Genomic DNA, 23,974 nt, shown 5'->3' with positions numbered 1-23,974 from the left:
ATAATTACACATTTGGCTGTTCATTTAATCCATATAGTTTTCAATCTCCATGATATTAGGTGATACTACTGGCACACTTAAATTGTGTGTGTGTAAACTGAAGAGTCATATCATTTGAATGGGAGACTGGCAGTAGGGTCTGGTCTTTATGGTTGGAATACAAAATATCATTAGCTCTCACTTAATCAGTATGTATAATAAGGTACGGTCCCTGGGGTCTGAATAGCATGAGTCAATGCTTTTTCTGGGCCTGTGTGTGTGTGTGAAAACAAGAATATTATTGGTCGAAGAATGTGGACCTTTTAAAGCCAAAATCTCCCAAATGTTCATGTTAATCCAATCTTAGTATTTATCAATGAAGTCAGAGTCACCCTTGCTTGTTTTGAAAGTGAATCCCCACTCAAGTTCTATATGATGGCAACCTTCCAGGTTAGCTAATTTTAAACACTCAATGCTGTAAACACTAACAAAGAAAAAAACAACTACAGTGTTTTCTACAATAATGGTTCAATGAAAATAGCCCTCTGAGTTTGGATCTGATCAACAACTGTGGTGTTCAAAAATTATTAGAATAAGAAATCTTTAATAGACATTTCAGAGAGCCCAGAAACAGACCATAGAGTCAAGGGGTTAAAGAGAAAGAGAAAGAATGACTACCTCATCCAGCAGGAACCATTCTGGACTGTGTGAAGGGATTGAATGCCTCAAGAATGACAAAGAAACCCTGTCTCGAAAAAACCAAAAAAAAAAAAAAAAAAAAAGAATGACTGAAATAGCCAGCGGCAGTGGAGCATGCCTTTAATTCCAGCACTCGGGGAGGCAGAGCCAGGTGGATCTCTGTGAGTTCGAGGCCATCCTAGTCTACAGAGTGAGATCCAGGACAGGCACCAAAACTACACAGAGAAACCCTGTCTCAAAAAACATTTAAAAAAAAGAATGCCTGAAATATTCAATGAAGATAATAATAATTTACCCTAAAAAGGATAAAATTTGAATCAATTGAATTGATGTTAGTGACCTCAAGAAGTGGTGTTTGTTAGGGAACTGAGTTTCTCCATGCAGTCCACTTCTTCTAGAGTCAATTCGATCGAAGGGAGCTGGAGGAGTCAGAGGTTCCAGGAGGGTATGAACAGAAAGTGCCTTGTGTCTTCGTTCTTTTTCCTGTGTGAATGCAGAGAAAAGCCCCTGAAAAAGATGCTCCATGTCATGTTTTACATCCCCTTGAAGGGCAGCTACCTCATAGTTTATTCCCCTCAACACATCTTTTGATACCCATCAGGAGTGACACGAGTTGCTGGTTTTTGGTAACCCTGTCCAATATCTCCTTTCTTCTACAGAATCTGTACCAGAACAGGTTTTTGGGCCTGGCTGCCATGGCGTCTCCATCTAGAAATTCCCAGAGTCGACGCCGATGCAAAGAGCCCCTCCGCTACAGCTATAACCCGGACCAGTTCCACAACATAGACATCCGAAATGGCGCCCATGATGGCATCACCATCCCTCGCTCCACCAGTGACACTGACCTGGTCACTTCAGACAGCCGCTCTACACTCATGGTCAGCAGCTCCTACTATTCCATAGGGCACTCCCAGGATTTGGTGATCCACTGGGACATCAAGGAAGAAGTGGATGCTGGAGACTGGATTGGCATGTACCTTATCGGTGAGTACATTATCACCATGGCTCTACTCATTGGAGTTACTGACTCATATGGACAGGCTGACAGTGTGTGTGCCATGAAAAGGAAGAAGGTCTTATGTGTGTGTGTTTTGATACTTCAAAAATAATCTTATTCATAATTCACTGTTATTTTTAGTTTTTGAGATGATATAATTACATAATTTCCCCCTTCCTTTTCCTCCTTCCAAAGCCTCCCATGTACCGATCTTTTTCTTTCAAATTCATAGCTTCTTTTGTTGTTGTTGTTGTTAAACGCGTACATGTATGTATATATGATATATATATATATCATGCTATATATGTATTTTTTTCTGAATACAACTTTCTCAGTACGTATAATGTTTCTTATATGTATGTTTTCAGGACTGGTAGTTTGATATTGGACAACCAATTGGTGTGCTCTTCCCTGGAGTACTATTTTTCCTTCTCTCACCCTACAGTGTAATTAAGATGCACAATCAGCAGAGTTACACTACAGTCTAACACTCTGAAGACCACCAATGTTTGCTTTTTTTTATAGATATACAATAAAGCTACTCTTATATCTCTTTTTAATAGAAGAAAATCATGAACAAGCAGGGAAAATCATGATTAAAAACAAACATTATTTGCAACTAGAGAACACTCCTCCTTTGTACCTAAGTGAACAGCAGAAGCCCACCTTAAATCCTCATGGTTGTAGGGAACACCCTACACAACCAATGTACTCATATCTCTGAACAGGTAATTTCAACATTTTTCTTCCAACAATCTTTTCTCCAGCTCCTTTAACATCTCTACTTTATAGCCAAAACACATGATGGAATTGTATATCCAGTCATATGGAGAAAGTTGACTTGCTTATTATTCACCATATGAAAGTTCCATAACTGAAAGAGATTTTTGTATGTGAATTTCCTCAATATTTTCATTTGTTTTAAAAATTAACCTTACAAACTTGAAAATATAATAAATTACCTAAAAATAGTTATTTTCTCTATTGCATATGATAGAATCCAGTGTGGAACAAATTGATATGATTATCCACAGGTCAGTGTATAATTTAGAGGTACTCCAAATGTCAACAGAACCTCCAAACTTTCTGCCTTCCATTTATACAGTTTGTCTTCATGCATTCCAACACACACCACCAGATTTAATACTGCTGACTGTAACAGGAAGTAATACACATTATGAGCAATTTATAACCTGGTTCATTTTTTATGATAAAATATTTGTCTAACTAATTAGTCAGGAAACAATTAGTCTGATAAATATTAGTCTGATAAAATATTAGTTCTGATAAATATTTTGTATAATTAGTATATTTTTGTATAATTTTGTATGTTTTGTATAATTAGTCAGGAAGTAATTAGTCAGGAAAATATTTTTACTCTCTTGAAGGTTCTGCATAATGTAATATATTTGTGTGTGTGTGTGTGTATGTGTGTGTGTGTGTATATAATAAAGATGAAGCAATATACATTTTGATGCTTTTAAACAAGTAGTAGTTACTAGATAAATTTGACTTCTGACCAGAAAAATTTAATAAATTTTAAAATTAAGTTTTCAAATAAGATAACATCTATCTAAAACAGATATTGAAAACTAACAAAAACCCATCAAGCATACACATTTAGTCTATGGTGTTTTGTTGTATATTTGATTATCAACACTAAACATGCAGATATTTCACTTGAAAGTCCTATTTTTGATGTCTTGACAAAAGACCCCATTTGGATAGACTTTGTAAAGCCAATAGGACTATAATTAGCTAGCATTCATTACCTCCTTTGGTCAGTCTGAACCTTCAGTTTTGCCACAATCCTCCTCCCTCCCTACCTCTGCTTTAACTGGGAATGTGATTTATCACGAAGGAATTGTTTGTTACATGCACACATACATAAGCACTTAATTTTAAACCAACTTTTGTACAGTAGTATCTTCCCCCAGTTTGTGGACATTGATGCCATTTCTCAAGTTAAGGAAAAAATGGAAAATGAGTCTGTTAAAAAAAAAAAAAGATAATGGGCTTAGTAGAAAACGTAGTGAGTGTGAAACACAGCCGGGACAAATGTACAAGTTAGATTTAGTCTACTTGACTTACTAGAGCTCCCTGGGAAGAAGGAGTCTCAGCTGAGGAACTGTGTTCATCAAATTGTCCTAGGGGTGTGCCTGCGGGACATTTTCTTAGTGATTGGGGTTGAAAGGCACAACCCACTGTGGGTGGTGTTATCCCTGGGCAGGTGATCCTGGGTGATATAAAAAAGCAATCTGAGTAAGCCATGGAAACAAGTCAGTAAGCAGCATTTCTCTGTGATCTGTGCTTCAATTCTTGCCTCCTGCCTCTGCAGCTCAATCATATAAATCCATGCTAGAGTTTATCAAATTGTGGTACTGGGTACCCTGTGAGTATATAACGTCAATCACAGATTATATGTAGGAAGAAAGCACTAGAAGGTCCCTACCAGAGCAAGAGACAAATATAGAGGAAGGGGGGAACTCAACAGGAAGATGAGGTGGTAAGGAAATAAGGCAGCTAGAAACTTACCCCACAGAGAAGAGGAAGTGGTGTTAGAAGAAGGAAAAGACCATTGGCCATATTGAGTTTCTTGAAACTTTGAGTGAGTAAGAACTGGTGTTAACATGACATTTTTTGACTGAGCCAAAAGAACCATAACTCATCATTTTATAAAGTTAATCTGACAATTTAATATTGTCATAGCAGCTACACACATACAACTGTGATGTTATTTAATGTTGAATGGCAACACTTTAAATAGCATCATACTTCAAATATAGTTTACCAATCTAAAATTATCTGTGAATCTTAAAAGCTCATAATTTGTGTGACCTTAGTAACTTACCTTACAGATATGCAGTGCCTTGTCTAAGCTCAAGTCATAGAACTAGACCTAGACACTTAAGGGTGGGGGTGGTTGTCTAATCTGACCTGTCATTCCCATGTGAGGAGATGCAGGGCAGCCCTCCCACAGCTATGAAGCTGCCTCTCCTAGAGTTCACACTGACCATGGAGATATGTTGGTGTTTTGAACAGCATCAGGAATGTGTTGTTCTACATCAGTAGAGCAGGGCAATGCCCAAGTAGAACCAAAATTATGATGATTTTTGACATTATATGACCTCCAGACTTTTCCAACCAAAACCATTTTCTTCCTCTGTAAGAATGTGAAGATATCTGTACACAGAAGATGATGTGACCTCTTCAATGACACTGTTACAAAGTCACCCATGCTGCCCTTAACCAGGGACATAGGAACCTAGCAATGGGTTTAATAGCATTAATATTGCTGCTGTTACAGCGTTGTAGCATTAAGTTGCTCTTACTTACAGAATGGCTATTATGAGATAGATAATAGCAATAAATAGATAATAAATAAATAAGATAGATTCCTTCTGGGTGATAGTATGGAGAAGGGTCATGTGGTTCTAATCATAGGTAGACATTGTTTAGAATAGTACTCTGCCTGTAGATAAATATATTTCCTCACCCAGGTAGTTTTGTATAAGCTTTGAGTTACTTATTTCAAGTTACTCCAAAATGGATGTAAAACTGCAATTTCCATCTCTGGATTAATGAGAGTAATTAGTGAGATAGTGTACGTTGGGGTGAGGGTAGTTTCAGGGTGTTGTTTATTTGTTTGGCTTGTTTAGTTTTTGTTTTGCTTCACAATTAATATATCTCTTTTTCATTTATTTTGTCAAATTACTTTATTTTCTAAATGAAATGTGATGAATAACCCTAATTCAACCCATGCTTGAACCTTCAATTATATTTTAGTTGTACCTCATACAAAAAGGTTCTGGCCAAGTGAATATGGACTGGAGAATGATTTTTAAACATCAGACAATGAGCAGGAGTTTATCATTTGGTCCAAACACAAGTACATAAAAGTTGTTTTGTTATAAATAGGTTATTTCCAGTAAATAGTGTTAAGTTGTGCCTACATGACTTTCACAAATAAGAGAACTGTTTTATTAGTCTATATCTATAGTTAAGACTCAGTAATGCCCATGTCTCTTTTGCTGAGGTTAATATATGTAATTTGGCTAGTATAAATGATAGCTCTAGCCATTGAAAATGCTATGTTATTTAGAAATCACCTTAAATGAGGATTCTTTTATCCTCATTTCATATTCCTAATATTAAAAAATGTAACATTTTAAAATTACATTTATTTATTTATTCGTGTGTGTGTATGTGTGTGTGTGTGTGTGTGTGTGTGTATGTGTGTACATGCATGCATGTATCTGTGTTTCCAGGTCTCAGTCTGTGTGCCTGTATATGAGCATACGTGAGCCATGACCCACATGGATGCCCTTTCTCTCCCTTCAGTTCTCTTCTTATACTCAGTGTGTCTTCAGGTTGTTGGGTTTGCTAACAAGTTCCTTTAGCTGATAAAGCATCTGTGAGCCTCTAACTAAGAGCTTAAAACATTTTAGAGGATTATCGGTTTTTAAAAACAGCAATCCCTTTGATTCTGAAGTAAAACCTACAAAAACTGTTTAAATATAAAATAAGTATGCAGCTAAAATCACAAAAAACAACCAAACAGATAAAATAAGCATAATATGCTGATAATTTGCAAATCTAACTGTCTTATTAACTTGGTTTTAATAATTACAGTCATTATCATAGTATGATATCCCAGTTCCATGCTAGAATTTGCTGAGTAATTTGATTCAATGAAATTAGAGTATATTCATGCATTCGGAATTCTATGTCAAGAGATAACCCAAAAAATTCTCTAAAGTTATGTTAATAAAACATACCCATAGACTAGAGCCTGGGTATTCATATTCTCTTCCAAGTCTTACAAGTTGCTCTACCTGCATGAAGTAAAAGGTCATAGTCTTTATCTAATTGTTTATTTTGAATCGTTTGAGACTGCTTCTGTGACTTGTACCTGCTTGATGTGTGTACAGTTGTGTAATTATGCTAATTGAAGCTTATGCATGCTGAAACCATGCCTTATTTGGTCCTGTTCCATGAAAACTGAAGTAAGTATAATGAGTTATCAAACAACTTTTGAAAGAACACAGCACTGGTGAGTATGTTTCAGTGAACACAGTGCTTCACAAAGCAAGAGTCATCTCTCTGCTTCTCAGTCTTGAGAGAAGACAGATAATAGATGATAGATACACACAAAACATACTCATGTATACACATAAATATATGTAAAGTTTTATATATAGGTGAGTGTGTGTGTGTGTGTGTGTGTGTGAGAGAGAGAGAGAGAGAGAGAGAGAGAGAGAGAGAGAGAGAGAGAGAGAGAGAGAGAGAGATTTTCCATGGAACCCAGGTGTCTTAGATAGCTCCAACTGTCAACTTGATATGACCTATAGTCATCTGAAGGAGTCTCAATTGAGGGATTTCCCAGGTCAAATTGGTCTGTGGCCATATCTGTAAGGAAATGCCTTGATTGGTTATTGTTGTGAGAGGGCCTAACACCCTATGGTATACACAGGTATACATACTGCAGGATGTATAATGCAGCTTGCTTAACACAAGCCTATGAGCAAGCCAGAGGGCAAGCCACAGCATTCCTCAATGGTTCCTGCCTCCAGGTTCCTTCTTTGAGTTCCTGCTCTGACTTCCTGCCTTACGTCCTCTTGGTGATGGACTGTGACTTGGAAGTGTAAGCCAAATAAACTCCTTCCTCTCCAAATTGCTCTTGGTCAGTGTGTTTTATCACAGCAACAGAAAGGAAACTAAACACCAGGTGTGGTGGTTAATCCTGATTGTCAGGTCAGTAGAATTTAAAAGCAACATGAAAACAAAATCTGGGCTTGCCTGTGAAGGATTATCTAGATAAAGTTGATTGAGATGGGAAGAATATCTAAATGTAAACAGCATCATTCCCTAAGGGCTAGAATTCAGGACTGAACAAAAAGGATAAAGCAAGAATTTATTGAGCACAAGCACTCATTCTCACTACTTCCTGACTTTGAACATATGGTGACCAGCTGCCTCAACTTCCTGCTACTGTGACTTTCTTACCACGGTGGATGACTGTACCTTGTAACTGTGAACCAAAATAATCTCTTCCTTCCTTATAGTACCTATTTTGGGTATTGCATCATAGCAATGAGAAAAGTAACTAATATACCAAAGCTTCACACTTGCTAAGGAAATGGTATAGAATGGAGTTACATCACCAGCCCGCGTATTATTACTCACACATTACATGTTCTGGTATTTTTGTCTCTTTGTTCTTGCATTTTAAATGGGGTAGCAAAAATAACAACAAATCAAACAAACAAAGCCCTTCTTTCTGTTAATAATGACACAACAGCAAATACTGGGCTATTTGTAAATAAAAGAGATATTTTTTTCTCATGGTTCTGATTCAAGTTCCAAACCACAATCCATGGAACTAATTCAAGGCCCAAACCAGGACACATGGAACTGATTTAAGGCCTAAACCAGGAAACATGTGCACACACCATGCTAGTCAGCTTTCTAGTACTGCAGCAAAATGTTTTAGACAACCAACCTTTTTACTTTTGGCTTACTGTTTCAGAGATTTTAGTCTGTAATCAGTTGGCTCTGTTGATTTGGGATGCTATGGCAAGGCAACACACCATGATGGAAAACAGTTGAGAGAGCAAAGCTACTCACTGTAACAAGAAAGTGAAAAAGAGAGAAAGAGGGAGAACCTAGGATTGTACTATCTTCTTCAAGGGCATATCCCCAGGGACTAGAACCTTCCACCAGGTTCTATTTCTTAGTTTTCACCACTCCCCAAGAGCACCAAACAAGAGATTACACCTTTAATCTATGGCCTTTTAAAGATCCCAACATCTATAATATCTACCCTGTTTTGTCTCTCTCTTCTTTAAGCTACTAGTGTTCAATCTTGTTGCTTCATGACTATGGCCTCAATTAATTGTTATCACCTCTCTAAACTCTATAGCCAATTACATTTCCACTTCTTAAACTTTTCTCAATGGAGCTAGGGTTTATGGTGGTTTAGTAAAATAGTTGTTGTAGATTCTCCTCTAAGATCCATTATTTTATTAGGCATGGGTATTTGGATAGGTTTTGTGGAAGAGAAGTAAAATTGTAAGAGCCAGAAGAATAAGGGGATTGCTATGATATTGGTTGTCATATGAATGTCAGAAACTATACCCCGAAAGACTCATCAACATTACTGCCTAAACATGAGCTGAACAAAAACAACAATAATAGACATGCTAAAGTGGTTGGTCTGACCCTACATAAGGGACTACAGGCAACTGAAGAATTCTGAGAATGGGAAGAGCACAATTGGCTATCCAATACCAAACAGTCAGCCCTGAAAACATATGTACAAGTAACATTATACAGACTGAAAAGGTTGTGCTCATGTACTTAGGAGTGTGTGTGTGTGTGTGTGTGTGTGTGTGTGTGTGTGTGTGTGTGTGTGTGTTCAACAACTATTAGTTAAAAAAAAAGAGGACATAGATTTTAAAAGAGCAAGAACAATTATATGAAAGGGTTTGCAGGGAGGAAAAGGGAAGTGAGAATATGTACTTATATTAAAAATCTCAGAAATAAAAGAAACAATATTTTAAATGAAAAAAAACATACCTTCCAGCTGGAATCAAGCTCCACTATGAGTTTCAGAATAGACAAACTCTATACAAACCAGTATTTGTTCCATTGTGAGAAATCACACACTAGGAGTTATGGGAATTCCAGAATAAACAGAAATTCAACCCCTGGCCATAAAATAGATTAATGTCCAGTGCCTTAAAATTTAGAGAAAAAAATGTCTAAAATGACCTTTTGGACCAGGTACTCGTACACAGTCTCCTAGCATTCCTCCCCCCACCCCACCCCCGTCCCAATCTATGCTATACCTCCTCCACTGATGTTGCAGCTTCTGTAACCCCTTCTTCCTCTTCTTCCTCTGTTTTTAAGAATTCTTCTGTATGGTCATCAATTCTTGGAAGTTGGCATCCCACTAGCATATAAGAGGACTAACGCCGTATTTGTTTAGTTATATCAGAAACTGACTACCTTTCTACGAAGAAACACTGTGAAGTAAAAGTCAAGGAAGAGGGAAGGGGCCTCGGTTGGGGACCTGTGCGGTCATTTGTCCTTAGAGTCTCCTCCTAGTTATGGGAGGCAGAGCTTCATCGGGGCATCTGAGAAGGGCAGGCAAGTAGAATCTCCCCATCTCTCTGGTCCTACGACTTCAGTGAAGAATCCCTTAGACGTTTCCCCTAGGTTTAGTTACAAGGTATTTAAAAATAGATTATGGGGTCACTCGTCCATTTTGCTCTTAATGGCAATGCTTCTGATGTCCATTCTGCGAATACAGATTAGGATATAGAAACTGTAGTTAGTATCCATTTTGAAGACAAATCAAGAAAAAAGACATTCTTTATTTCTTAGTTATGTTTTTTCTGTACACTTCAATAAATCTTTCTGATTAAAATGGCCTGCAAAAATCTTTATTCTGTTATAAGCTGTGGCTCCAGTAGAATTCTGAATGTCAAAAGAAATATTTATCAATATATTTGATTTGAGGAATCAAATATGTTCTGGAAAAAATAGATAATGTTTACATTTTAAGTACTACTGGCATTCCAATATTTAACGTTATTATTAACGTTATTATTTTGCTCATTAATTACTTTGGGACTTATAGAATGCTTTATTTTTCACACAGGCTCTGAAAAAATAACCACGTATTAGATGTCTGATATTGTTCTAAGATCACTGCTGTGATCGTCCAGTTAATCTTTAGAGCAGAATGCTAAGATGCATGCTAATATTGTCACCATTTTGTAGTGAGTAATCTAAGACTTGCAGGCATTGATTATGATACCTAAGATCACAGCGTATAATAATACAGGAAAGCTTCCTGCTGAGGAAGTTTATATACCCCTTGTAGCCATCTGCCTCAACAGACAACGCATAGCAAAGCACTTTTAGGTAGAGAGCTGGAGAGGTGCCACTGGTCATTGTGGGGAAGAGCATGACTTGACCCACAGCATTCACTCCTGTTCCCTTTTGTCCTCAAGTACCTTCCTCTAGTTGAGAATCTGCTCTTCTAAAAACTAAATCCTACTTCCTCGTGTACCTGTGTTCTGGAGGCAACTCTCTCTTCATTTAGCTGCACTTGTGTAAGGTTGGGAAGGTAGAAGTAACACATGGGACTCTTCCTGCTCTCTGGCCTGTGGCTGCTGCAACAATGGCCTGAGAAAACTGGCATTTCTATAGCAGCGTCATAATGTCCACTCACCAAGTTCATGGGCACAACAGGTATGTACAGTGGCAATCGCATACCACTTGCTGCCCATCCTCTTGGCGAGAAAAGAGGCACTTGATGTGGCCTTATCAGCAGCCTCCCTTTTCAGGATTATAGCTAATGTTCTGAGACCTTATATTCCTTAGGCCTCAGGGAAGCTTCTCTAAGGAAAGGCAGCAGCTCGGCTAGGATCCATTTAGACGGAGTATTAACCTGGTGCTTACTTTTATAGTCCATTTCTCCAGTACTGAATCCCTTTTATTAAATTGCTTTCTGAATAAAGTATATAGACTCATCTGTTCTTCTGAGGTTCACGCTGACAGTACCCCTGGATTCCCAAGCAAAGAGGAGTAATATTTCTATCAAATGGTGATGACTGCCTTTGATACAAGGTTGGGAAAGGGATATTTGTCAGGGCTGTTATCAGTTCCTTAGAATATGCTGCACTTAAATACAGCAAAATCCAAGTTTTTCTCTTTGTAATGTGTGTTATCTTTTCTATTTTATCAAAGTTTTCCAATTCTTCTCAACCGTGTACTTTTTCCTGCCTTTAGCTTGTTTCATTGCTATTTAACCATTTAAATACTTTCTATATTCTAAGGAAATTAACTATTTTCTTGAACAAATACTCAAATGTGTGAGAAAATCTCTAAGACTATAGACTATGTTTTGTTTAGCCATTTATCCCCCTGGTTTAGTCTAGAATGAAGCAAAATATGTGATGTACATTATCCAATACATGAAAGAATTTCCTCCCTTCTACATGCCATTGTATACAAATATCTGACTCTGACTATGACATCATAGTGAATAATATAAACACATATCATCTCTTGGAGAACTGCCACAATGAGGAACATTTATACTTTGATATAAAAATTCAAGAAGCTGGGAAATATGTTTTTTTAAGTAAATGAAGCAATCACTATAAAAAGCATATTATACAATAATCATAATAATAGAAACAGGGCTGTGAGCACACACTGTGAACAGTTATATTTTGCAAATAAGTTATTTTTTCAAAGGATACAAACAGTTCTTGTTAATGGAACAGCGAGACAATGGTGCTCTTCCCAGTTCTCTTTGATAAGAAGGGTCAGCTGGAGAGATGGCTCAGCTGCTCTTCCTAGAGGTCCTGAGTTCAATTCCCAGCAACCACCAGTTGTCTCACAACCATCTGTAATGAGATCTGGCTCCCTCTTCTGGCCTGCAGGCATACATGCAGACAGAATACTGTACCCATAATAAACAAAATAAATCTTTAAAAAGAAAGAAAGAAAAGAAGGGTCTGCAAAGACAAAAACAACTTTCCATGCACAAAACTAGATTAATTCTAATTCCTAATTCACCTTTCTTTCTTCTCTGTGCCCCTCTTGTTTTTACTTTTTAGCTATAAACTTCCAAAATGTTAATAATCTAATTCCTGTGGACCCAAAAATTTCCTAGCTTTGCCCTCTTTGAGTTTCCTTGTTCACATCTCTGTTGCTGAAATAAAACACTAACTAAAAGCAACTTGGGAATACAGGGGTTTGTTTGGTTTACATGGACCCATCACAGTACATCCTTGAGAAGGTGAGAGCAGGGGCCCAAGAGAGGATCTGAAGGCACGAACTGAAGCAGAACCCTGGAAGGAGACTACTTACTGGCTGACTTTACAGCTTGCTCAGTCTGCTTTCTTGCACTACCCAGGACCACCTGCCCATAGGTGGCACCACCCACAGGGGACTCAGCCTTCCCACATTAATCATTAATCACGAAAATGCCCCCACCGACATGTACACAGGACAATCGGATGAAGGCAGTTCCTCAGTTGGTGAGTCTAGTCTGTGTCAAGCTGACAAAAAGTAACAAGCACACAGATTTTTCCCACTTTGACTTTTGTCTTACTTGATCTATCAATTTCTGTGCTGACTCATCCTATATCCCTTCCTCTCCTAATCTTAGTGGACATACAATCCTCTGGTATGTCATAGTGCACTTGCTCCTTGGTTCTCTGATAGTTATTAAAGTTAAGACACTTTGACCACATGGTGTTTACACAGTGGGCCTGTCCACAAGTTTTGGTTCTTTCTTAAGCTAATATTCTACTCCCAGAGTAATATAAGCATGATATCAGATGCTCTGAGGCATAACTTCTGAAGTACACATCTCAACTCTACTACAACCTAGTACCATTTGAATGTTACAAATATTTCAAGTAAAAAAAAAGTATAGCTGATATAAAAAGCAATGAATTAACCACAGAGGTTTAATCTCTGTGAGATTATGAAAAAACATTAAAGCTCAAAGTACTATAAACATCTCAAAAACAAAATAATAACAAAAGCCAATTATACAGCTATGGACCTCAAAAAGAATGAATTAGTTGAAATCCCAGATAGGAAATTTAAATAAATAGTTATAAAAATGTTTAAATAGGGCTTGGCAAAATGACTTAGTGGTTAAAAGTGCTAACTGCTCTTTCAGAGCATCTGAGTTCAGTTCCTGACCCAGATCAGGTGGCTCTCAGCCACCTGCATCCCAGCTCCATGACATCTGACACTGCAGGTATTGTGGGCACCTAAACTGTGTGCACATACCCACAATAGATGCACATACATAAACAGATCATTAAAATAGATCTTAGCAAAAGTTTAAGAAATAAAAGTGAATGGCAATGAACTCCTACATTAATTTGAAGGGAGATATACATAAGCATCTAATTGAATAATAAAGTCAGTTCAAGGAAAAGAAATTCAATAAGCACACACAAAAAAACCCCAAAAATTTAAAAACAAAAGCTTTAATAAATCAAATAAAAACCTCAACAGAAAGCCTGACTAATAAAATTAATCGAGTGGAATGCAGAATATCAAGAATGGAAGACATGATACATTAATTGGAACATCTAGACACTTACAAAGATAATATAATAAAACATGAACAAAACACATATTTTTTATGGGACACCATTTTAGATGAATTTACAAATCATGGTGATGAAGGACAATGACTCCCAACTAAAGGCACAAGCAATATGGTCAACACAACATAGCAGAAAACTTCCAAAATTTGAAAAAAGACATGGCCATTCAGATTGAGGAGGTATTTAGAACACTAAAGAGTCAAGATAGAAAAGAACCTCTCCATGTCATATTCTTAAAAAAAAAAAAAAACTACACATAGAGAATGAACACAAATACTGAACGATGAAAGAGAAACACAAGGACAGATACAAAGGAAATAAAAACATCAGAATTATGGATTTATCAACATAAACCCAAGCCCCCAAAAGAGCATGGAATATTGTATTCCAAGCACTAAAAGATAATAATTGTCAACCCAGATTACTATATACAGCAAAAATATCTGTCCAAATTGAAAGAGGAAGAATAACTTTCCACAATTAAAACTACCTTAAAGAATTCATGACCACTAAACGGGCACTACAGGAGACATGTGAAGTAATCCTTGAAATAAACATATCCAGCAGGCAGCAGGAAAGAATAAATCATGACAGCAGTGAATGATAAGACACAAAACACTACAAAATCAGCAAACACAGACAGACACTAATGGATACCTTTCAGTTCTAACTTTGATTATTAATGGGATAAATTCCCCTAATCATAGGCACTGGCTCAAAAATCTACTTATTGCATCAAAGAATCAAACCTTATTATCAAAGACAAATAGAGCTTTTGTGTAAAAGGATGGAAACTCTATTCAAATCAAATTGGACTAGAAAATAAGAAGAAAACTCTGTCCTAACATCTGGGGGAAAAAATCTCCAACCAAAAATCAGTCAAAAGAGGTAGGAGGTCCCTTTGTAATGAGTATAACGTTAAGAAGGAAAATTTTAAGTCCTATAATTGAAAATGAAACACAGAATACCAAAGTCTGTGGGATGCAATGGAGCAATACCAAGAAGAAATTTCATAGCTATGTCTATATTTTAAAAATCATAAAGGAGACTGATGGTAGAACCAGGAGGCCAGCAAGATGGCGCAGACTTGGGGTACCAAGAGGGAAGTCTATTACTACTAAAACAGGGATGTTGGAAATTACTGTTATGGACAAAATACCCCATGAAGCCTCTCTGAATCCACATGACTCACAATTTGCTGCTCAACTATGGTCTCTACTAAAAAATGGAAATTGATTGTCCTTGCGAAGCCAAAGCTGAGGAGATGAGTGTACCAGAGTGATGACTACATTAATTTCTTACGTTCCATTTGCCCAGATAACATGTCTGAATACACAAAGCAGATGCAGAGACTCAACGTTGGTGAGGACTGTCCAGTATTTGACGGCTTGTTTGAATTCTATCAGTTATCTACTGGTGGCTCTGTGTCAAGTGCTGTGAAACTTAATAAGCAGCAGACAGACATTGCTGTGACCTGGGCTGGGGCCCTGAATCATGCAAAGAAGTCTGAAGCATCTGGCTTATATCAGTGATAATGACTTGGCCATCCTGGAGCTGCAAAAGTACCACCCTTGGGTACTGTATATTGACATTGATATTTACCATGGTGATGGCATGGAAGAGGCCTTCTATACCACAGACTGGGTCATGACTGTGTCCTTTCATAAATACAGAGAGTACTTCCCAGGAACTGGGGACCTATGGGATATTGAGGCTGGCAAAGGTAAGTGCTATACTGTTAACTACCCATTCTGAGATGGAATCCATACAACTTCTATGAAGCTATTTTCAACTCAGTCATGTCCAAATTAATGAAAATGTTCCAGCCTAGCACTGTGGTCTTACAATGTGGCTCAGATGCCTTGTCCAGAGATTTGTTAGGTTGCTTCAATCTGACATGCTATCATGTCATCAAAGGACATGCTAAGTGTATGGAGATTGTCAACAGTTTCAATTTACCTATACTAATGCTGGATATACCATTGTAATGTCGCTCAGTGCTGGACTTATGAAACAGCTGTGGCCCTGGACACAGGCATCCTTAATGAGCTACCATACAATAACTTCTTTGAATACTTTGTACTGGATCAAGCTTCACATCAGTCCTTCTAACACAACTAACCAGAATACTAATGAATACCTGGAAAAGATGTAGCAGTGGCTCTTTGAGAACTTGAGAATGCTGCCTCATGCATCTGGGGTCCAAATGCAGGCAATACCTGAGGATGCTGCCCCAGAGGAGAGTGGTGATGAGGACCAAGAAGACCCTCACAAACACATCTACTCCTCTGACAAATGTGAGGAAGAATTCTCTGATTCAAATGAGGAGGGAGGAGGTAGTCACAAGAGCTCTTCTAATTCCAAAAGAGTCAAAACAGAGGATTAAAAAATAGAAAGATCCAGAAGAGTAAAAAGAAATCACAGAATAGGAGAAAACAAAGGAGGAAAAACCAGAAGCCAAAGGGGTCCAAGAAAAAGTCAAATTGGCCTGAGCAAAATGTGTGGATCTGGCCTCTCACCTAGTTTCTCACTTCTCCCCAATCTCTCAGATTTTGTATTTTTCTATTCCACTATGTATTTATATAAAATACATTAAATATAATGTCCCCAGTGCCTATACAAGAATCAGAGACCAGAGTCCAGGGCAGTAGTGCTGGGGAAACTCTTCCCAAAGCTACCTTGTCCATCTTGTTCCAGGACTTAGTTTTGAACTAAGGGTCTAGGTGGAAAGTAAACAATAGGAAGACAAATCCTAAACTGCCAAGTTCCTACTTAAGAGCTCTGTTAAGATATCCATATTAAGCTTTCTGGAAGGGGTGACTGGCTCTTCTGGGACCCTTTATTTTCAGCCTCAGGTAATCTCAGCCATTTTTAGATTGGTTCTATTTATACCCTCCTACTGTCTCGGGCAAGCAGAAAAACTCACATTGCCCTGTCTTCCCCCAGTTCTGTATGTGGAGGTAGTTGGCCTAGCTTCCTTTTTGAGAAATTTATATTTTGTGACTCTTTGTAATAAAACAACACATTTCTATAAAATAATTTAAAAGTAAATAAAAATTAAAAATCAGAAAGATCTCAAATAAGTTAATGATGCACCTTAGAGCATTGGAATACAATGAAGTCAACAGAAGGAAAGAAAGGAATGATTAAGACCAGGGAGGATATGCAGGAAATGGACATGAAAGTGCCTAGAATTAAAGAACAAAGAAAGAATTGATTCTTTGAAAGGGTAAACAGGAATGATAAGCCCTTAGCAACATTAACTAAAACAAAGAACGAGAAGACCCAAATAAAAAATTAAAGATGAAATGGGAGGCATTACAACAAATATGAATGAAAATATACATGTCTAAAACCCATATTCTACTAAATTGGAAAAGTTCTAAAGAAATGGATGAATTTTTAGACACATAAGACCTGCCCAAAATTAAACTAATATGAAATCAATTACTTCCACAGATCTACAACAAGCCATGAGATTGAAGCAGAAATTTAAAAACAACAAATCTTCCAAAGAAAAGTCCAGGTCCAGATGTCTTCATTGTTAATTTTACCAAGCAGCCAAAGAACTAATACCAAAGTTTCATAAACTATTCCATAAAATAGAAAGGGAAGGAACATTGCCAGACATGAAAAGAAAATTACAGAATTTTGTCCCCAGTAAACACTGATGCAAAAAAAAGCTAACTTAATCAATTCAGAAAGACACATCCTCTCATGATAAAAAGTTCTGAAGAAAATAGGCATGGAAAAACATATCTCAAAATAATAACACCTATATATAACAAATGTGTAACCAAAATTATACTAAATGAGATCAAAACAAAACCATCACCACTAAAATCAAGAACAAGCCAAGAATGCTTACATTCTTTTCTTTTAATGTAGTCATAGAAATCTCAACTAGAACCAGAAAACAAGAGAAGGGAATCAAATGAATCAAGTAGGAAAGGAAGAATTCAGAGTATCCCTATTTGGAAATGTGAGCCTATATTTTAGACACCCTAAAAACTCTACCAGAGCTCTTTTTCTGTGGCACCTCATAAGTAGTTGCTGTGTCAAGATGAAGCTGAATATTTCCTTCCCACTCAGAAACTCATTGAAGTGTGCAATGAACACAAGCTTCATACCTTCTATGAGAAGTGCATGACATATAAGTAGCTCCTGACGCTCTGGGTGAAGAGTGGAGGGTTTATGGGGTTCAAATGAATGAAGGAAATGAAAAACAAGATTTTCACATGAAACAAGGTGTCTTGACCCACAAGAGGAGTGTGCCTGCTCTTGAGTATGAGGCATTCTTATTATAGACCAAGGAGAATAGGAGAGGGGAAGCACAAGTGTGTTCTGGCTGCATTGTGGATGCCAGTCCAAGTGTTTTCAACCTGGTTACAGGGTTGAGGGTGGAAGGAGCTATTCCTGGGCTGATAGATAAAACTGTATCTCAGGAGCTGGGACCCAAACAAGCTAGCGGAATCTGAAAACTTCTCAGTCTCTCTAAAGACAATGATGTCCACCAATACACTGAACAAAGAAGGTAAGAAGCCCAGGAGCAAAGCATCCAAAATTCAGTGTCCAGGATTCAGCATCTTGTTACTCCACATGTCCTACAACAGGGGCACCTGTGTCATTGTTCTGAAGAGAAAATGCACTGAGAAAAATGAGGAGAGGGGTGCAGAGTGTTCTAAACCTTTGACCAAGAGAATGGAAGAAGACAAAGAAAATGCTAGGAACATATTGCCAAGAAATGTAGGCTGCCATTCCTGAGAACCTCTACTTCTAAGAAGTCCAGGCAAAACTAAGGCTTTAAAGTAACAAATAAATGATCAGACCTTGAATCTTTACAAAAAAAAAAAAAAAAACTCTACCAGAAAGATACAAAAGTAGCATAGAAAAATCAATAGTGTAGTGGTGGTGGTTAGACTCTGTAAGAGAAGGGTGCCTTTGGGGAATTATCTTTGTTATTGTTCTGGCTAGTTTGATGTCAACTTGACACAAACTAAAGTCATCTGAGAGGAGGGCACCTCAATTGAGAAAATGCCTCCATAAGATCAGGCTGTAGGGATGGGCCTGTAGAGAATATTCTTAATTGATGGGGGAGGGCCCAGACCAATGTGGGTGGTACCACCCTGGACTGGTGGTTCTGGGTTCTATAAGAAAGCAGGCTGAGCAATCCATGAGGAGCAAGCCAGAAAGAATCATGGCTTCTTTCTTCCTCCACGGCTGCTGCATCAGCTCCTGCTCTCAGGTTCCTGCCCTGGTTGAGTTCCTGTCCTGACTTCCTCCAGTGATATGGAAACGTAAGATAAATAAACCCTTCCTTCCCCAACTTGCTTTTGTTCATAGTGTTTTATCATAGCAATAGTAATCCTAACTAGTACAGTTATATTGTCTGAGGAGGGAAAATATGTTCACCGTGAAAGACACCATCACATGGTGATAGAGAAAAGAAACTAAGTTTGTTCTTGCTTCTTGACTGCGGATGCAATGAAACCAAATGCTTCAAACTTCTGCCACTTGACTTCCCTGTCATCATGAACTGTACCCTGAACTGTGATCCAGAATGAACCCTCTTGCTTAAGTTGCTTTTATTACAATATTTTGTCACATCAGAAAGAACTAAGAAGTGACCTTCCTAAATACCCATGGGAGGTCTTACCTTGTTGGAGGAGGGAACAGGGGGTGGGTTGAGGTGGAAAGGCTGGAGGAGTGGGAGGGAAGAGAGGGTGATCTGTGGTTGGAATCTAAAATGAATAAAAAATTCCTTAATAAAAAGAAAAAAGAAAATGTTTACTGACTATACATAAATACTATTCTATGACAGAGAATTAATATCTATAATATACAAAGAATTCAAAATAAAATCAAATACCAAAACCCAAAATGACCTAAATAATAAACTGGCTAATTAAAGCAAAATCAATCCTTGAATAACAAAGTAAGTATACATTGCCAAGAAACTGGTTCAAAATCACTGACCATCAGAAAAATGTAAATACAAGAGGCATTGAGATTTCACCTCACTCATTAAGAATGGTAGTTATCAAGAAAGCAAATAGCCAATATTGTCAAGATTGCAGACTATAGGGAGCCTTTATACTCGGCTCATAGAATGTAAATTACTCTAGACATAGAAATCAGTATGGAATTTTCTCACAAAATTCAAACGTTCCTATGACGCAGGTATATCATCCTGGAGTCCAAGTCAATGTATCACAGAGATACTTCACACCAATGCTTAGTAAATCATAGCCTTATTAACAATAGCAAAGTTGTAGAACCAGCCTAGGTGTCTGACAACAGAGGAATAGATTAAGAAAACTTGGTACAGTCAGGCGGTGGTGGCGCACGCCTTTAATCCCAGCACTCCGGAGGCAGAGCCAGGCAGATCTCTGTGAGTTCAAGGCCAACCTGGTCTACAGAGCAAGATCCAGGACAGGCGCCAAAGCTACACAGAGAAACTCTGTCTCAGGAAAAAAAAAAAAAAAGAAAAAGAAAGAAAACTTGGTACATAAATGCAATCAAATATTCTTTATCCATAAAGAAGAATGAAGTTATGTCATTTGCACAAAGCTGGAGATAATCATAACAAGCAAGCAAATGAAGCCGGTTTCAGACAGACAAATATTGCATGTTTTCTCTCAGTTGTGCGTCCTAGACTTCATAATTACCATGAAAGTAAAAACAAACTGGGGAATGAAGAAAATTAGTGCAAGGGGATGTGGAGAATAGCAAGATCTGGGTGGGAGTATATTTAGCATATATATCTGTATGAAAATGGCCTCACGGAATCCTGTTTAGTACATTTTAAAAAATAAAATGAAAAGTATTATGAGCCCCAGAATGAAGAAGATATCATACATGGTGGAGTTCATGAGAGATGGGAGTAGGAGAGGGAGAAAGCTATATTCAGGAAGGTAAGTACCATCAGACCTCTTCTCTATGTCTCTTTATTCATAAATGAGGATCAAGTCAGAAATTTTAAAAAGACTTTCACAGATTTCATACAACTAAGAACTACTCAAAAATAATAACTTAAGAATTGCAGTGATTATCTGTGGTTATTGCTTTCTGTTTATGGAGATGTTTAAGAAGTAAGTAAATTCATCTGCCAGGAATGTTGGGTAAAAAAAGATGCATTGTTCTGATGGTGTCTTGGAACACTCCCAGCTTTCTATGTGATCTCAAATATTACTATTCATATCCTTTGCTCTTTTTCTTTGCTGCTCCTAAATATGCTGCTGGCTGATATGTTTCTCTGTTCTTTTCCCTTCTGCACCCATAGGAGAAGTCTCATCTGAAAACTTTCTGGATTATAAGAATCGTGGAGTCAACGGTTCTCACAGAGGCCAGATCATTTGGAAGATTGACGCCAGCTCGTACTTTGTGGAGTGTGAGTACTGTCGCCATTCCTATGGCCCAGCAGATATGTTTGGAGCAGAATTCAGCTGTACTCTTTTCTGTTCCACTTTGAAAGGTGCCTCCACTTAGGTGCCAAGTAAAAGCAGAGGCAGGTTTAATGAGAACCTTAAAACACGCTAGAGGACAGGTAAAGCCACGAGCCATGTGGCAATACATAGATTAGTAGAAATGGGTTCATTTAACTGTAAGAGTTAACTAGTAACAAGCCAAAGCTATCAGCCGATCATTTATAATTAATATGAATGACTATTTGGGACTGGGCATTTGGGACAGAAAAATGTCTGTTTTCAATAATTTGTCCACATATATTTTGTCCCATAATCTTCTGCATGGTGAGTGCATCTGCCCCTATGCTCTTTAGAAGCAAATTGATTTACTAAGCCATGTGTCCAGAGGACTTACTAATACTAGGTAGTGTCAAAGGCACAGGGGGTTATCTGATAGCCCTGCTAACAATAGCAACTTCCAAATCCTATGAGTAAGTGTAAGACAGTTGCCTTGCCTAATGAGAACTGCCTCCTATCCAGTCCACCTAAGGTATGCACGTCATGACCATGAACTTAATCTATTATCAAGTTAAGGCAAGTATAACATGAAAATACAAGTTCCTTTTTGTACTTTGTGGCACTTAGAGGTCATTCTTTCATTCATTAAAGCAAATCTGACAAAAAATGGAAGAGACTGTGTAATCCTAGCCGCTCAGTCCTCAGCCTGACTTTTCTATTCTCCCCACAAGTCTTGCCTTTGTCATGCCAATTTATTCTCTGACAAAAAGTGTCATTTGTCAAAAAGAATAACAGTGTCACTATTAGGAGCTGTGGCCTTGTTGGAGGAAGTGTGTCACTGTGGGGGCAGGCTTTTGGGTCTCTTTTGCTCTAGGTTTCTAGCTCTTCCCAGAAATGTCCCTCCATTCCAGTTGTCTTGCCCAGTACTCTCTCCCTCCATCCTCCCCCAACCTGATCCTTCCTGTTCCTATCACCACCCCCTATTCAAACCCTTTTCTTAATTAGAGCCCTCCCCCCGATTTTTGCCATGTGCCCCTTTAGATCACTTGTACCACACTATTTCTATTGCTCCTCCCTGGCCTGAGATGGTCCCATTTTACTTCCCTGGTTTCTGTAGTTACCCCAGGTTTTTTACTCACTTTTGAATATTTGGAGCTAGGGAGAGAGAACATGTGATATTTGTCTAGGTCCATTTTCCTGCAGATTCATCTTTCTTTACAACTGAATAGTATTCCATAGTGTATACGGACCACATTTTTCATTTTACATTCATCAGTTGACAGACATTTAGGTTGTTTCCATTTCCTGGCTATGGTGAACAGAGCAGCCACTAATATGGCTGAACAAGTATCTGTGGAGCAGGATATAGAATCTTTTGGGTGTATGCTAAGAAGTGTTATAGCTGTGTTATATAGTAGATTTAAATTTTAGCTTTTTCAGGATTCTCCACACTTATTTGCAAAGTGACTAGACTTGTTTGTGATCCGACGAACAATGAATGAGTATCCCCTTTCCCCACATCCCCTCCAGCTTTTGTTGTCAGCTGTTTTGTTGGTCTTTGTCATTCTGACTGGGACAAGAGAAAACGTCAATGTTGCTTTGATTTGAATTTCCCTAATTCCTAGGAACAAAGAGCATCTTTTGAGATATTTCTTATCCAGTTTTTTTCTTCTTTTGAAAACTCTCTGTCCAGGTAGCAGGCCCATTCCTTGAATTGATTTCTTTATATATTTCCCAATACCTGGAACCCATGTGCCCCTGTGTATACAGTCTGATGATTCTTTTGGTGTTGTTTTTACACTGTGTTGCCTCTGCATGTGTTTGGCCAGTTCTAATTGAGAACTCTGCTTTGCAAATGAACACTTGCAGAAATGATTCAATACTTATGATGTTTTCTCCTTCCTGAGGTCATTCACAGACCTTTGTTTAGAAGTCTGAACAATTTCATCTAAATCTCAACACTCGAAATCTAGAACTCACCCCTGAGTTTTACATTCTGGATCTTTGCTGCCTTGTTTTGTGTTCTATTACCTTGTTATTTCCGTGTATCCAGGTGAGAGTTTCCAGATTTAGTGGGGGAAACTATGGGCTATTTTCCTGAATTTCCATGTGGGACAAACAAAGAGTAATATATTTAATGTATCTCATGTGAAACTTACACTAAAATATATTCCTTATTTATCTGAAACTCAATTAACTGTGCATTCTATATTTTATTTAACACTATTTTTGGCATTTTATTTGTTTTTACCCCCAGCTTTTCTAGATGTTTTCAGATTTGCCTGTTATTCCATGACTGAAATGAAAAGTTCACTTTGACAGTTAACTCACAAACTTGAATTTTTCTCAACCTTTGTTTTGTATATACACACATGCACGTAACAACCAATAGTAGAAAAAAGAGGCTGTGAACTTGAATAAGCTGGTCACCCTGATCAAACTTGAAAACGTACGAGGTAAAAACAACCGTAATGTAAGCGTGTCTGCTTCACTGCTACTGTTAACCTAAGCACTTAGTTTGCTGACCTCTTTTTCGAGAGAGCTGGAACACAACCTTTAATTAACCCTTTAGACACTCACAAATAGGACGACCCTGAACTGCCGTCTAAGTCAGCACTATTGATCATAAAGAAGGCCATTCATGGGTTGACCATGTCACATGTACCATGCTTATGCATCATTCTACTCCAAATAAACAACAAAACTATTGTAACAGAACTGCT

General features: G+C 37.8%; 1 protein-coding gene and 1 pseudogene across 6 annotated transcripts in view; both read left to right on the top strand.

Annotated features, from left to right (window-relative positions):
* Hecw1 (HECT, C2 and WW domain containing E3 ubiquitin protein ligase 1) overlaps nucleotides 1-23,974 on the top strand; it is a 277,118-nt gene that overhangs the window by 129,636 nt on the left and 123,508 nt on the right. For all 6 annotated transcript variants that reach the window (XM_042278238.2, XM_042278239.2, XM_015998717.3 and 3 more), the window contains 2 exons: nucleotides 1,338-1,662; nucleotides 21,110-21,217. In XM_042278238.2, coding sequence (XP_042134172.1) covers nucleotides 1,338-1,662; nucleotides 21,110-21,217 — 433 coding nt within the window. The remainder of the gene's footprint in view (nucleotides 1-1,337; nucleotides 1,663-21,109; nucleotides 21,218-23,974) is intronic.
* On the top strand, nucleotides 14,904-16,313 carry LOC102916633 (histone deacetylase 1 pseudogene; annotated as a pseudogene).

This window comes from Peromyscus maniculatus, chromosome 5 (assembly GCF_049852395.1).
Source record: "Peromyscus maniculatus bairdii isolate BWxNUB_F1_BW_parent chromosome 5, HU_Pman_BW_mat_3.1, whole genome shotgun sequence".
In the NCBI taxonomy this organism is placed as follows: Eukaryota; Metazoa; Chordata; class Mammalia; order Rodentia; family Cricetidae; genus Peromyscus; species Peromyscus maniculatus.
This window is presented reverse-complemented; position numbering and strand designations above follow the sequence as displayed.